A 15,762-nucleotide genomic window follows, 5' to 3' on the forward strand; every position below is an offset into this window, starting at 1 on the left:
CCCTTCAGGATTGTGGCAAAGTGGGCCTTGCTATTCCCAATTCAAAGATGAGGCCATAGAGGCTCAAATACGTTTTGTCACTGGCCAAAGTCAAAGAGATAGTGACAGAGATAGAATTAGAACCCAGGCCTCTGAGTTCTTTCCACCGTACCAAGCTGCTGCCACCCATCTGTGTCTCAGCTGCCTGCCCTGGCTCCCTCCTCTACCCCACAGTCACCCAGAGCTCTGCTCTGCTCTCCTCCTCTGCAGCCAGCCATGCAAAGGCAAAAAGCCTGTACCATAAAGGCAAATAAAGGAGACCCTGGGGGATGGGAGTGGGGCTGGGGCCCATCCTCACCTTGCATTCCTCCAGCCTCCAGAGCCCAGTGCAGCCAGGGCACTAAGGTGCTTGCATAATGCTCCCAAGGAGCTGACATAGTTGCCTTAATGTAGTAACATAACTCACACGCTGGGTGACAAAGTTGACAGATACTCATTGCTGCCTACATGTGCCAAGCCCTGTGCTAGGTGCTGTGGGAGAAACTGAGGCAAGGTAAGTGTAGTTTCTGACTTGAAGGAGTTTATGTTTCAGAACCAGGAAAACAAAAAATAACAGTGACCAGCTGAGTTACCAGGGAGCCTGGGACAGCCAGGGTAGGTCCCGCCAAGTGTTAGAGGAGTTCTAAGAGAATCATGTGGTGACTTTAAGAGACAGTGCCAAGGTTTTGGGGACAGTCCTGAGGCTTTGGAGCCAGAGGGCATGGGTTCAATTCCCAGCACTGACTCACTGTGTAACCTTGGGCAAGTCACCTCACGTCTGACCTGTCTTTTTATCTACAAATATGGATTTAGCAACCCTTTGCTCAGGGGGTTGTCCTGTTTGATTATAACAGGTGTCATTCAGTGAGTTGTTTCCATCCTTCAGAGGGTCACTTTAGGCCAGAGCAAAACAGAGAAGGCTTCCTGGAAGAGGTGGCTCTTTGCTTTGTCTCTGTATTCTCTAGGAAATCTATACACAGAAGTTGGACACGTGGGGTTGTAGGAGGCGAATGGCCTTTCGGACAGCTGTAACCATGAATAAAATTATAGTGAGGGAATCATTTTCCTCAATTTGAAAGATTGTTTTTTAATTGTGGTTTCAAACCCTGTTGCAAAGGGCAAAGCTGGGTGGCCAGTCCTCCCTGTTGGGAATCACGACGCTCATGTTCCCCGCCTTTTCTTATAGATGATGCAGTTCGCCTGGCAGAACTACAAGCTTTACGCGATGGGAGAAAATGAACTCCGGCCCCTCACAATGGAAGGCTCCGAGGGCAACATGTTCGGTGAGTGCCCTTTCCGGGGAGACCCACTGCCCCCCAGTGGTTGAGCGGAACTTACTGGTTTTTTTTCATCACCTGAGCTGTGTCTGTTTCTCCAAGTCTGGGTTCCTTCTGGACTGTTCAGGCTTCTGAGCTTTTGGATTTGGGGCAACCCTACTCTTCTCTCTAACCTTACACACTTCTTTGTATGCCCCAATCACTTCTTTCTTAGAGCAAACAAACTTGGAAATGTAAGTGGGGACAGTGAGTGATGGAGACTTGTTTAACCCACTCCTCTGAGGATAGCTGTAAAACAATACTGGCTGTTTTCACAGAGAACCTGAGCACATTTCCAATGAGGTGGGCACATATGCTGCTTTTAGGGTCTTGGGGGCGGGTATCTCTTGCACACTGACTCGGTGGACACTTTAGGGAGCCGCACAGGGACTGCTGTGTGTCGGCAGCTTGTGTTTGATCTGCAGCCTCACTGCTGGTGTCCCTGCCCTTTCCAGCCACAGGATTCTCCTAACCCAACACCTCAAAAGCCTCTCTCAGACGAAGAGACTGCAAGGTGCCTTACTGTGGGCAGGGCCTCGGGTTTCAAATTTAACACCCATCCAGGTTGCCAGCTCCCCTCTGTGCAGGCCTCTCACGTGAAAAGATGCTGGCAGCAGCCCGACTTCCTTCTTCCCTGAGAGACAGGAGGTATCTGGGGCTGGAGACGGAAAAATCCAGTACCTGTATTCCTCACCCCTTAGACACACAGGCTCCTGAAGTCGGGGACCAAAGAACCAAGTCAGATACCGAGTCCCAGGGAAATCTCAAAAGCAGGTTTACGAGGGACAGCCTCCCCTACACACACACGTGTGTGGCCCTGTCGGAAGTATCTGTGTTGTGGGAAAAGGGACATGGGACCTTCCTGCCTCGCTCTAACCATCCAGACTCACACCCCTTCTGGCTGTTCAGACAATGTACTCCCCTGGTGAGGAGGGGGTGTGTGAATTTGGGTGGCTTCTTTCTCTACCACCCCCCTCCCCATTATCATAGGAATGTAGGGAATTGAGAAAGTATCAAAAAGTGTAAAGGAGGCAAAAAATAACTCTTTTGCCACATAGATACAGCCTCTGTTGACATCTTGGTTCATTTACATCCAATCTTCTGCTTGCTTTTTTCCTCTCTCTATACAATTTTATGTCCTTTGTTTTTGTTTTCTCGACTTAACGTTATATCATAAGTGTTACACTTATAAGTGTAACGCATTTAAATTTTTTCCTAAAGAGCGTTTTTAATGGTTGCAGTTATTGCCGGGATGTGCCGTAATTCATTTAACCACCCGCTAATGTTGGACAAAGGTCGTTTCCAATTTTTTTGCTCTTAAAAATAATGCAGCCGTTATCATCTTTGTGCATAAAATGTTTGTCTTAGGATAGATGCCTAGAGAGGACTCCTGAGTCAGAGGAGAGGATGACGGATGTTTCTTTGCCCTCAGGTAGGAAAAGTGTGGATTCCAGTTTAGGAGCTCAGCTGCCTTACCTGCCTAGAGCACAGACCTTCCCCGGCAGCCCACCTCAGCACTGGGGAAAGATAGCTGGTGTGCATCTCAGTCGTCAGAGCTTTGGCCTCTAGCGTAAATCAGGGATGTGACCAAGGAAGCTTCTCCTCTCCTCCCTAAACAGTCTGCGGATATTCAGGGAATTGGTGGAGGTTGGGGCAAGGCTGTTGATTTCTGACCTGCCTGCCCCACATCCTGGGTTCGGCTGAGGAAGGGCTGGGCCCTGCTTTGCTCTCTGTTCCTCTCCCCCTCTTTGCTGCCTTGACCTCCTCCTCTGTCACAAAGGGCAGTTAGAGTCAGCAGACTAACCCTGTAAGAGCAGCCATCCTGCTCGGTCAGCAGATGTGATCTCGGGCGTCTTCTCTGTGGAAGACGGAGGAGCTTGCACTGCCAGAAGCAACACCCCCTGCTCCGAGCTGGCCCAGGATGACCGTGAGAGCCCCAGATTGGATTCTGCCTCTGCCCTGTGAATCCCTGATGGAACTGCCAACCAAATCCCCATTTTGAGGGATGATTTATGGCCTTGGGTGAGTTAAGAGGCAAAATGAACACAGCATGATTTTCAGATCACGGGCTGGGAATGCTCGGCCTTGGCAGGGAGAAGAATCGTCTTTGCCTTGTAAACGGAGCAAATATGATGTTGAAGAGGGAAGAAATCCAGGCCCCAAGATGTCATTTTTACAATTGCTTTCTGGCGTGTGACTTAGTAGTGCCTTCTGCAGACTGTTCACAGTCTCCTCCACGCACACACCCGTCTCGCTGGGTCTTTTGCAGTGAGTTATTCTACCAGCGTGGCTGCCTGGGGAACTGCGCACATTGCCAGGCAGTTTGTGAAAACCACCTGCTTCCCCAGTTTTCCTCGAATCTCCATGTTGTTTCCACGGCTCTCTGATTTCGTTTCTGAGAGGCAGCAGTTTTGACGATGGAGATACACCCGGGTTCAAATCCCCAGCATTTACCAGCTGAATGAAACTGAGCAAGTGACAGAGTTCCCTGAACCTCAGTTTACTCACCTGTGAAAAGGCCAGGGGGCCAGGGTTAGGTAGCCCCAGCACACTTTCTAGCACATAGTAAATCCTCACGCAACGTGAGTTTTTTTCTTCCCTGCACGCACCCACATCCATCCCAGTTTCTTTCCTTTCTCCCCTTTTGTTGGGTACAGAGCATTTTGATTCATCTGGTGGAAAACACTATGTCTTCTTTTCATGAGTTTTGCTTCGTGAGTTCTTTTTTCCCTGAAGGAAAACGCCAAGTGTCCATCGTCTTTGGAAAATCACTGTCAGACTGTGGTACACATTCCTGACCCAGGCCTTGAGTTTATTTTGTGAAAGAGCTGTCATCAGCCTCAGAAGTGGTGATGTTGCAATTCCTTGGATAGAACGGGTCAGTCTTAAGGGCAGCAGAAAAAAACTTCCCAGGAGTCACATGTTTGGGGAGCCCTAGTTGCTCCATCTGGAGGCCAGAGGCTGTCACAATGCAGAGCAAGTGGATTAGAAGCACCCGGTCCCTAGCAGACAGGCCTTTAGCACAAGGACGTGGCCAGGATAAAAATATGCACCCCCTGCATGTGAAGGACAGGCAGGCAGAACTGGCAGTCGCAGGTCAGATGCTATCACCCAGGGTGGTCTCCCTGTGGCCTTGAATGACACATCCACGATTCTTCGGCCACCTTCTGGAAACCAGAAGGCCCCTTGGGTCACGCTGGGTGATTATCAAGGTAAACCATTCATCTCCTAATGAGCCTGCTCATTTCACACTCCCACCCCACTGACCACTCACCGCACGGTGCTTTGCACCCCCCTCCCTCGAAGATTTTTTTTCCCAAGCAACTTCTAATTAAGATGCGTCTTGGCGGTTTTCCTTTTCTTTTTATTCGAAAGGCTTCCTACCAGCACAAAGCATAATTTATTTCGCTAGAAAATATAGTAGCAGGCTGTTGTAAAAAGAAAACTCGAGGTTAGGAGTCTTGGGTCCCCAGCCCAGCCCTGGCGCCAGCGGCCTCCTTTGGGCCTTGTACAAAGAGGTTTGTACCCTGGGCCGAGCGTCCTCGCTGTGATTCCCGGTTGGTTCCCCCCACCACCACCACCTCTGCCAGGCTATATGGACTGTGCTGGTTCTCTTGAAATCTGAAATTTTAGTAGCAAGTCTTGTTCCTGTCAGGAAGGAGTGAGTCAGGGTGTCTATTCCCAGAACACGTTGCTGGGGATGCAGAAGATGATTCATATTGAAACTGACATTCCCGGTGGCAACCTGCTCCCACCCACTTTCTAAAGGCCTTTCCTTCCTTGGAAACAAGGCTGAGCCCACCGCAGCCAGCCCGCCCCTTTTTCTTTGCACGGCATTGATGGCAAGCATTTGCCAAATTTCCCAGCAAACGCAGTGACAAATAGGTATGTGAGTTCACAAAACCTCAGATCGGCAGTGCCAGTTGGATTCTTTGAAATCATCTGGTCCAGTTGTCTGATGATGGGAGTAAGAGGCACAAGGACTTGCGAAGGTCTGACAGCCAGCACTCGGCCCCTGGTTTTTAATTTGGGCCTCTGTGTTTTCCTTTTTCTTTTTAAAACATTGAAATGTAACTTATAACTTACATACAGTAAAATGCAGAAATCTTAAGTGTGCAGTGGAATGAATCTCACATACGGATACATCCCTGTAACCAGCCCCATAGATCAACATAGGGAGCCTTTCCCTTTCCCCAGAAGGTTCCCCCAGACCCCTCCTGGTTAGTAGCCCCCAGGAGTCACCACTGTTCTGACTTCTATCGCCTTAGATTTGTTTTATCTGCTTTAAAATTTCATATCATATTGTATATACTCTTTTACAGTTTACTTTTTTCACTCACAGTTATATTCTAAACTCTAGTTTTTCAGGTTTACCCATTCAGCTTTCTTTGTTGCTGTTAATCCTCACTTGAGGATATTTTTTCCATTGATTTTTTTTTTTTTAGAGAAAGTAGAAGGGAGGCAGGGAGGAGGGGAGAGAGAGAGGGAGAGAGAGAAACATCAATGTGAGAGAGACACATCGATTGGTTGCCTCCCACACGTGCCCCAATGAGGGCCAGGAATCCAGCCTGCAACCCTTCGTTGTGAGGGCCGACACTCTAACCACAAAGCCACACTGGCCAGGACTATCCATTCGACTTTTGCTGGACATTTTTGTTCCCTCTATTTGGTAATTATGAGTAAAGCTGCTATAAACACATTTTTTATTGTTTAAAATTTAGTGACTGGTTATTTTCATCAGCCCTACGCCACTACTAAGCTGCTTTCCATTCCTATATAGATTTGTCTATTCTGAACATTTCATATAAAAGGAATCATATAATATCTGGCCTTTTGCCCAGCCAGGCATGGCTTAGTGGCTGAACATCGACCTAGGATCCAGGAGATTGCAGTTCGATTCCTGGTCAGGGCACATGCCGGGGTTGCGGGCTCGATCCCTAGTGGGGGACGTGCAGGAGGCAGCGGATCGATGATTCTCTCATCATTGATTTTCTCTCTCTCTCTCCCTCTCCCTTCCTCTCTTTGAAAGCAATAAAAATATATTATATATTAAAAAAAAAATCTGGCCTTTTGTGACTGCTTCTTTCACTTAGCATGATGTTTCAAGGTTCATTCACATTGTAGCCAAGTATCAGTACTTCATTCCTCTTTATTGACACATAGTATTCTCCTGTACCTTTTTACTTATCCATTCAGCAGTTGATGGACATTGGGATTGTATCTACTTTTTTAGCTATATTACATATAATGTTGCTATGACCATTCATGTGTAAGTTTGTGTGTGGACATAGATTTTCTCTTGCTCATATGCCTAGGTGTACAGTTGCTGGGTCATATGGTAACTCTGTATATCCTTTTGAGGAGCTGCTAGACTGTTTTTCCAAAGTGGCTGCACCATTTTGCGTTCCCATCCTGAGTATTTGAGGGCTATAAACTCTTTTGTGCATGCTTTTGGTGGAAATAAGCAGTCATTTATGTTGAAATCCGCCCAGGATTTGAATTGCTGGGTTATACTGTTAGACTATGTTGAGCTCAAGTTGAATGCTGCTGGTTTTCCAGAGTGAATAAGGTAGTCCCTCTGGCTCTGATGAATTCTGGTTGCTCCCTTATCCTCACCAGTGTTGGCTGTTGTCAGTATGCTTAATATTAGCCTCCTGCTGAACACCGCCTCCCTCCTAATCAAGCCCTAACCACACCCCACATTCAAAGCCCCGGCCTCCGGGGCCTGCGCTCCCTGGAGTCCAGCTGCCCTGCACTGCCTGCTCAGCCCTGGTCTGGAGAGAGCCCCTGTTCTTTCTGCCTTAACTAAGTGGTGAGTCCAGGCTCCCAGGCCACCTGCTTCAAGTGCTCCTTGCAGAAGGAATGGTTGGCAATGTCTTCCTTCACTTTCCCCTCCCCATGCTGTCTTCCCAGTGACATGGGGTGGCCTCTACCTCCCAGCCCACCCTAGCTGTGACACACAGCCCAAGGTGGCATGGACTGGAATTTCTCTAGTTTCATTATTGTGCCAAGAAAGGGGTCTAAATAGAGAAAATGTTGACCTGGGAGTCAGAATACTTGAGTTCTCCAAATCCTGGCTCCACCACTAACTCACTGGGCAAATGTCACATTTCCTTTCTGAGCCTCGGTTTTCTCTCCTGTGGAACGGGGATGGTGATACCTGCTCACCGGATTATCACTGGGATCACATGAGAACATTTCTTTATCTGTCAAGGATTGTTCAGTGCCTGCTGTGTGCCAGACACTGTTCTAGACACAGGGGAGGCAGCAGGTGGGAGGCATGCAGGAGGCAGCCAATCGATGTTTCTCTCTCTCTAAAAATCAACAAAATTCTTTAAAAAAAAAGAGAAGTTCTTTCTTACTCTCTCATTATTTTTATTCATCTTGGGCTCCCTTTAAAAAAAAATGTTTAGTGGGGTGTGGGGGAGGGGGCGGCATGGTAAGAGACTGTCTATGAGCACTGCTGGTATATGAATAAGGCCCCATGAATGTAGCTCCCCAGTACTTTCTTTCTACCCCCAGCCCCAAGAGCCAAGAGACCTGGCTTCTAATTGCTTCTTGGCCACCTATCTGCTCTGGGACCCAGACAAGGCCGTCCCTCTCTGAGCTTATCTCTCCACCATACAGCATGGGAGTCTGGCATACGGTCTCTCATGTTACTGGTAGGTCCTAAAATAGGAAGCGATTTTGGGGGTGTTTCTCCCTGGTGGAAGAGAGCCTGGTGCATCCAAGTGGGCAGCTGGCTCAGTGATGGAGGCGGAGGTGCTGAACTGGTCACAGTGGCACCACACAGGGCGAGGACCGAACTAGAAAACTTCTCTGGGAGGTGGGAGCCAGGACTTCATTCCGCCTACCCCTTGGGGTCTCTCAGGCAGGCAGCTCGGGGCCCTGCTGCACAGACGGTGCTCTCCCAAGCATAAACGGTCGGATGAGAGCCACGCAGGGCTCAGCGGGGATTGTTGAAAAATTCTGAAGGGAGCCTGGCAGAGAACAAAGAGACCTGGAAGTGTATTGTCAGCACAATTTGGGGCTAATACTCAAGTTTGTTTTTCTTTTCATCAAGTCTGAAAGACAGTTTGAAATCCAGGGCTCTTGCTTTTTTAATTTTTAATCACTGGATAAAGCACAATTGAATTTTCTCCCCCAATAACTTTGAATTCTGGAAATAGACCATATGGGGATAATTGCTGTTGTCTAATCCCACCAATGGCCAAGCAAATGATTAGGACAGGGAGGGAGGGAGCCACCGTGGCAGAGGCCGCCAGCCTGTTTCTTACCCAGCAAGCAGGGCTCAGCTCCCCAAATAATACTGTTCCCAGAATAGCAGTCGCCCAGAAATGCATCTGCATATTGTTTTGCAACAAGTAACTGATAGCACTTGGGGACATGGAGAGTTGGAGTTACTTCTTAGGTTTTAATTCAATTCTGCAACTTTGCATTGAGTACCTACTGTGTGCCAGGTTCTGCACTGAGTATGGAGTGGGGGCGGGGCACAAAAATGAACAAGACACGATGAGCTCATTGGACAGGAGACAAACGACGTCTGGCTGTGCTGCCAGACAGAGTGCGTGCCTGAGCCACACGCTGCAGGAGAGCACGCCAGTCTCTCAGGAGAGCTGCTGAGCCACGTTCCTGAGACCGTTTTAAAAGTTTTCATAAAGTTCCCCACATTTCATTGCAGGGGACTCACAAAGATGGTGACATTCGAGGGGCATCGCATGGGAGGGGGTGGATTTTGACAAACACCAGTGAAATCCGTTCTAGGCGGGGGAACAGCAGAGGCCACGCCTAGGAGGCCAGCCTGGGCAGCGTGTTGTCTCTCAGAGAGAAGGGGGCGCTTGGGGGGGAAACGGAGGCTGCAGACTTGGAGAAAAGGGGCTGAGTCTGGGCATCCAGCACCCAGCCAGGCGCTCCCCCGGCTGCCCCTGCACAGGGCCCACATCACCGTTAGGCACAGTGCCTTCGGTTCACAAAAGTACTTAAATTTCTTTTAAAGTCAGAAGGAAAATATGAATATAATAATGAATCCTTAATAATGACTCCAGCCTGAGTTATATCAATACAATGGTAAAAGATCGTTTTTAGTATTTTTTTCATGGCAGTAGGGCCCGCGGAAGTTATAGTTCAGCCCTGCTCCGGTGTCCTTGCCTTCCTCGCCTGGTGAGGGGCCCAGGAGCCTGTGGCTGCCCAGACTTGAAGGGCAAGAGTCCCTTCCTTCTCGCTGTCATTAAAGCTGGCAGATGAAACCACCAGCAGCTCAGGCTCTTTGTCTCTGACATGTGTCGTGGGACGGGCGTCGCCGCAGGTGCCCACCTGCTAGAGCAGGCGCCTTTTTGCGAGTTTCATCTATTCCTTACGGTTCCCCTCTGAGGCAGGTGGTGTTATGATGACAAAACTGCGACTCTGAGAGGAGAGGTTCCTTGTTCAAGCCCGCAGAGCGTCAGAGCGGCAGTTCAGACTCAGGCTTGTCTGCCTCCAGAGCCCACACGTCCTGGGTCCTCTGCCTCAGGGACCGTGAACCCCCGTTGTGCCAGGACTTCCTGTGTCACCTGCCTTGTGCATTACCAGTGTGGCATCAGGCCAGCTCGTGCTTTGGCGGGACCCAGAGGTAACAGGGAATGGCAAGGAAGGGTCTGTATGTGTGTATTGACTAAAGGAGGTTGTGACGTTCTCTGCTGACCCTGCTCAGCCTTGGTCCATTGTCTCTCTGTATTAGGCTGTAAAAGCAAAGCCAAAGTTGTTACTTCCCCAAACTAAGGGGGACACATCCCTAGCACCCCCTATGAGGCTATCGCATGACCCTCACCATGATCTGAGAGGATGCCAGGGGGCTGGGCTGGGAAATGCCACCTCTCCTGTTCTTCCCACTGGGGATGTGGCTGCATCTGAAAGGCCTTGAATTCCTGGGACATGAACCACACCCAGACCCAGATGTAAGTGCAAAAGCAGGTCCCTTGGCCAACAGCCAAACAGACCTACTCTCTGGGCTCCCCCAGGTTCCAAGGGTCAGGGCTGTGGCTCTGCCTCCTGAACAGCTCCACAGAGATCATTTTCCCAGAAACATCCCAGAGTCCAGCTCAACTCACTGATGGGAGGAAGCATGACCCATGAGGGAGGATCTTGGTGGTCTGAGGCAGTTACACCAGCTGGTTAGGATCACAGGCTTTGGCATCAGGCTGCCTGGTCACCATTTTCACGACTTGCTGACTGTGTGACCTTGGGCAATTGAATTAACCTCTCTGTGCCATAGTTTTCTCCTATAGAAAAAACAGGGAAAATAATACCTACCTCAGAGTGGTTGTGAGAGTCCAATTAGTTAATACATGTAAAGGGCTTAGACTGGTACCGAGAAATAGTAGCTGCTGTTACCATCATCACCGTCGTCTATTAATACCGTCAGAGCTGCCCAGGGAAGCAGGAGAGTTGTGTCCGTCCCTGCTCTGCCAAGACTGCCTGTGTGACCTTGGACAGCACACTTGCCCCACACCTCCCTGGGATGCTTGCTATCTAGCAGTTTGGACCAATTTGTGGCTCTTAACGAGGTGAAAGTATTGGAATTACCTGCAGAGCTTTTGCAAACAGGGACTTCTGGGTTCCATCCCAGAAATTCTGATTCAGTGGGTCTGGAGCTGACCCAGGATCTGTATTAAAAACAGAATCTCCATCAATGGTTCTGATGCACAACCCAATTAGGAACCACAGGACCCTCCTGATCTAAAATGCACTCCTGAAGTGATCAATCCCGCTCCCATAGCTCCATTGGGCAGGGTGCCTTTGGCAGGGGTAAGCCCCTGCCCCTCTGTGCCGAGTCTGCCTCCTGGGCAGGGGTCCTGCTGTATTGGAGGCCCCGGGGTCAGCGGGAAGGCTGTGTGGCCTGGAGAGCATCTGTGTGATGGGAGTGGGCGGGGGGCTTCCAGGGGTTTTCATTCAGCAGATGTCTGGTGAACAGGAGCATTTGCAAATGGCAGCAGAACAGTGAGAAACGGGTGCCTGCTGGCCACTTGGTGCATGGGGGCTAACCCACCCCCAGGTCATGTAGGACGTTGTCCATGTAACTGCACTGTTTCTGAGCACGGCTGAGAAGGGCTGCGGGTGTGGATGTATGTGAGCCCCGCCTTCCTGCTACCCAGGGAAAGGATATTGGATGCTTTTGATAAGAAAAGCCTCAAAGGAGCTTTGTTATCATAAATGGCCCATCTCCTTGGGCACCATTGGACCCAACTGCCCACCTTCCCCTGGCAGAGCTCATCCCGTTGCCCAGCCCCCCTGCAGACCCCTGCCTGCCACTCTGACCTGGCTCCTTACCGCTTCAGCACATCATCTCTGCTTCCTTCTCTAATCAATAGGAGGGAAAGCAGGCAGCCTTGGCCCCCTTCTTTCCCCTGAGGCTCAGTGGCAGGAACAGCCTCTCTCTACCCACCCGTGCCCGCTACCTCCCTGCCTGCCTCCAATCCTGTCATTCCCTTTGTGAGGTAAATTGGATTTGTGTCTCTCTTTGAAAAACAAGCTGTGCAGTCGGAACTGCTTTCTGAAGGCAGGCACCGCTTCCGACTGACCCTGGCATCCAGCACTGGCACCAGCAGCAGAGATGCTGGAGACGGGCAGGTGAATAAGCCAATCAGCTCCTGCCCTGAGACCCCATCACTGGGCGGGCGTGGGGAGCAGGGCCCAGCAGGCCTCTGGGCACGGGCTTGCTGAAGAATCTCAGTAGCGATTATGGCTCACCCATTTCACGGCTTCAATTTGGCACAGGTGCTGGGTAAGCATCTTGTCAACTTCAACACAGCTGACAAAGTTATGACATGGAGATGTTTAGACCTCTCATCTCAGTTTTCCCCGACCTCCAGCTGAGCCTGTTAAAATGTCTCTCCTTCCAGAGAGCTGATTTATGCCCCACAGTTCCTCATCTCAGCGGGAAAGGTCTCTTTTTGAAGTAAAATAGAAATTTGTTGTCATCCTCTGATTTCGCACTCTCCGGGAGGAGGGCCCGCTTCGTATCGGGTTTATTGCTGATTTTCAAGGTTGGTGTCCCATGGGACGGAGCGATGGGGAAGGACACATAAGGATAGCGGGAGACACTTTCATTTGGAAGCGGCTCTTCATAGACACTGGACCTTGAGACGTGGATTTTCCCTCTTCTTAAGGCTGCTGTTCGTCACGCCTCTTCTCAATTGGAGAGTGATGACGTTTGAACAAATCCCTTTGTCCGTGTTGGAATTACCTGAGTATGAAAAATCCTTTTCTACCCTTAAAATTACTTTTTCGTTTTTTTCTTTTAAAAAAAAAAAAGATAAATGTAATATATGCCCATGCCCATTGTGGAGAAATTAGAAATTACAAGTAAGGCCCAGCTCTTGTGGCTCAGTGGTTGAGGGTTGTCCCATGCACCAAAAGGTCGCTGGTTCGATTTCCGGTCAGGGCACATGCCTGGGATGCAGGCTCGATCCCCAGGGACTTGCAGGAGGCAGCCGATCAATGTTTCTCTCTCATCGATGTTTCTCTCTCTCTCTCTCCCTCTTCCTTCCTCTCTCTAAAATCAATAAAAACATTTTTTTAAAAAAAGAAATCACAACTAAGGACTAGAAAGAAAAGCTTCTGAAATCCTACCAGCCAGAGGCGACCCATAGTTTCATGTGTCTTTCTAGGTATGTTCCATGAAAATGAATAGATATAAATATGTATTTTTACATAAACAGAATTATATGATAATACTGTCTTATTTTAGTTAGTATTTTGTGATTATCTTTTTAAGCTGTTAAATATTAAATACTTATATTGTCATACTTAATGGCTGTGTGGTATTCTATTGTATGGATGGATTATATACATATGTGTATATACACATGGATATATATATATATTATATATGTACACATTTTATACATTTTCTCCTCCTTATTACTGGACATTTAGATTATTTCTGATTTTTTGCCATTCTAAGCAATAGTGAGATGAATTTCCTAATTCAGTTCACTAATCTTTGCATACTTATCCTAAAGTTTTCTTAGGATAAGTGTTTAGAACAGGACTAGCTAACATGTCCAAATATTTACCACATGCCACTCTGCTGAGCGCTTTAAATATAATATCTACTGAATCCTGCATGATTCTATACAGAAATACCTGTATTGTACTGAGGCCCAGAGAGGTTATATACATTGGCTGGGGTCACACGGCCAGCAAATTGCAGAGCCAGGATTAGAACCCAAGCCCTTTGAGCCCAGAAGCTTCTGATACAAAAGGTTAGGTCTGTTCGCCTCCCCCTCTGTGGTTTAAGACTGCCTGTCCCCTACTTCCTCTCCTGCAGCTGTTTACTCAGTGATTGCCTTGCCTGACACCTGGTCTCTGGGAGTCCCTCAGACCCACAGTTGCACAGTGGGAACAGGAAAGGAAGAATCTGTGGTATTTGTGCTATGTCACTGTAACCTAGATGCGGTTCTCAGTCCCTGGGAGGTGTCTTCTAGGAAACCATCAGGGCCAGGAAGAGGCAATTGGAGACCCACCATGGGGGAACTGTGAGCATGCCTTCACAGTGTGCCATCGGGCCTGGGCTGAGGTGTAGCCAGGCTGAGTGAGCACTTGTGCTGGGAGGATCTGTGCTCTTCCTAGAGCAGGCTCCTTGCAAAAACTGGGGTCTGGTTGGGGAAATCTTTGCAGACCACTGTGGGGAGAGTTGAGCATGCACAAGGCACTTGAGCTCTCAGCAGGAAGTGTACTGGGAAAAGAAGAGTAGGAGGGAGAGGCAGACTCTAAGACAGGGGCTGTGGGGATGTGCTGGTGAGAATGTGGCTAGACTGGGCAAATCCAAGGCCAGAGCCAGAAGGTAAGACCTGTTTTGCAGGGACTTACCAGTGAGCACTAGGACAGGCTTGTGGCCTGGAGGTGGGACCAGGGCCCTCTTCTCATGACCCTCACTGGGCCTGGCTCATCAGCAGCAGCTCTGCCCTTTGAGGACCACCAGAAGTCCAGCTGCCTCGGACCTTGAAGCTCTGCTGTGGAGCTGAGACACGGAGTGTGGCTGGCTCTGGTATGTGGATGTAAGGCAAAGCATCTCTGAGGATCCCCGCCATGGCCACTTGGCAGGGAATGTATTTCTTGGCCCAGCAGACAAGCTGGATGGGGAGGGCTTGCCCTCCACGTGGCCCAGTTTTCTCTTCCTGATTTATCCATAGATTGAGCCTGATGATCCAGACTCATATTCATTCAGCTAATCACGCGAGTTATTTCTGCAATTTAGGTCTTCGAATAAGTGCACTTGGTTGCTGAATATGTGATCAGCCACAGATTTCTCATTCTTTAAAACCCAGGGAGCGGAAATGCCAACATAGAAAGCCATCGCACAAAGGCAGACATTTCCAAACCACTAAAATTGGGCCATTGGAAGCTCTGGCCTCTGGATCTCCCATCCTACTGCCTCTTGGCCCGTCAGTGCTCTGTAAAACCCCTGGGGAGTGGGGGGGGAGTGACAATCAATAGATAATCTGCTCACATTCTCTTTATATAACCAGAGAGTTGGTTTGCCTCGGAAGTACTTTATCTTGAGGAGAAAATGCATTTGAGAGCTTCAAAAGGGTACAGGCCAGCTGGGAAAAGCTCCTGCGGGCTTTGAGGTTGGGAAGGTCGGCGTCTTTCTCCCTGCCGAGAACTCCGCTATAACCTTGGACAGTTTTACCTCTTCCTCCCTGTCACCAGCCTCACAGTCCTTTCCAGCTCGGCCCCTGGTACAGCGAAGCGGTCACCGGACAAGACTTATTTATCAGTTATTGATTTATTTGTTCATTCAGTGAGCCATTGTTGAACTGGAGTTCCAAGTATTGGATTAGACACTGGAGATTTCAGAGAGAAATCAGACCTGGGCCCTGCCCTTACATTGCTCTCGATCTCATGGGGAAGACAGGTGCAAACAGTTAGGATGCAGGTGCTGGGAAACAGTGTTGGAAACAGAAGGGCAGAGATAGGTGGAAGCCTCTCAAGACCCAGGCTCCGAACTGGCACGCCGTCATTTCCTTCACATTCTATTGGTCAAGCAAGTTAAAAAGCCAGCCTAGACCTAGGGGCAAGGAGATAGATTCCATGTCTTGATAAGAGCAGCTGCTAAGCCCAGCCAGGCGTGGCTCAACGGTTGAGCATCGACCCAGGATCCAGGTGATGGGGGTTTGATTCCTGGTCAGGGCACATGCCCCGGTTGCGGGCTTGATCCCCAGTCGAGGGCATGCAGGAGGCAGCCGATCAATGACTCTCTCATCATTGGTGTTTCTTTCTCTCCCGCTCCTTTCCTCTCTATGAAATCAATAAAGATATATTAAAAAAAAAAAAAAAAAAAAAAGAGCAGCTGCTAAGTTACACTGCTAAAGTCATGGATACAGAAAGGGGTGGAAAAACAGAAATATTTTTTCAATCCACCACACTGAGATTCCTTCCTACTCTA

The 15,762-nt window shown here is 49.1% G+C and overlaps 1 protein-coding gene across 1 annotated transcript in view; it reads left to right on the top strand.

Annotated features, from left to right (window-relative positions):
• Positions 1 to 15,762, top strand: part of MAN1C1 (mannosidase alpha class 1C member 1) — a 109,711-nt gene that overhangs the window by 39,336 nt on the left and 54,613 nt on the right. The window contains exon 2 of the mRNA XM_081146214.1: positions 1,205 to 1,301. Within this exon, the coding sequence (XP_081002340.1) occupies positions 1,205 to 1,301 (97 nt within the window). The remainder of the gene's footprint in view (positions 1 to 1,204; positions 1,302 to 15,762) is intronic.

This window comes from Miniopterus schreibersii, assembly GCF_964146895.1.
Source record: "Miniopterus schreibersii genome assembly, chromosome: 8".
NCBI lineage: Eukaryota > Metazoa > Chordata > Mammalia > Chiroptera > Miniopteridae > Miniopterus > Miniopterus schreibersii.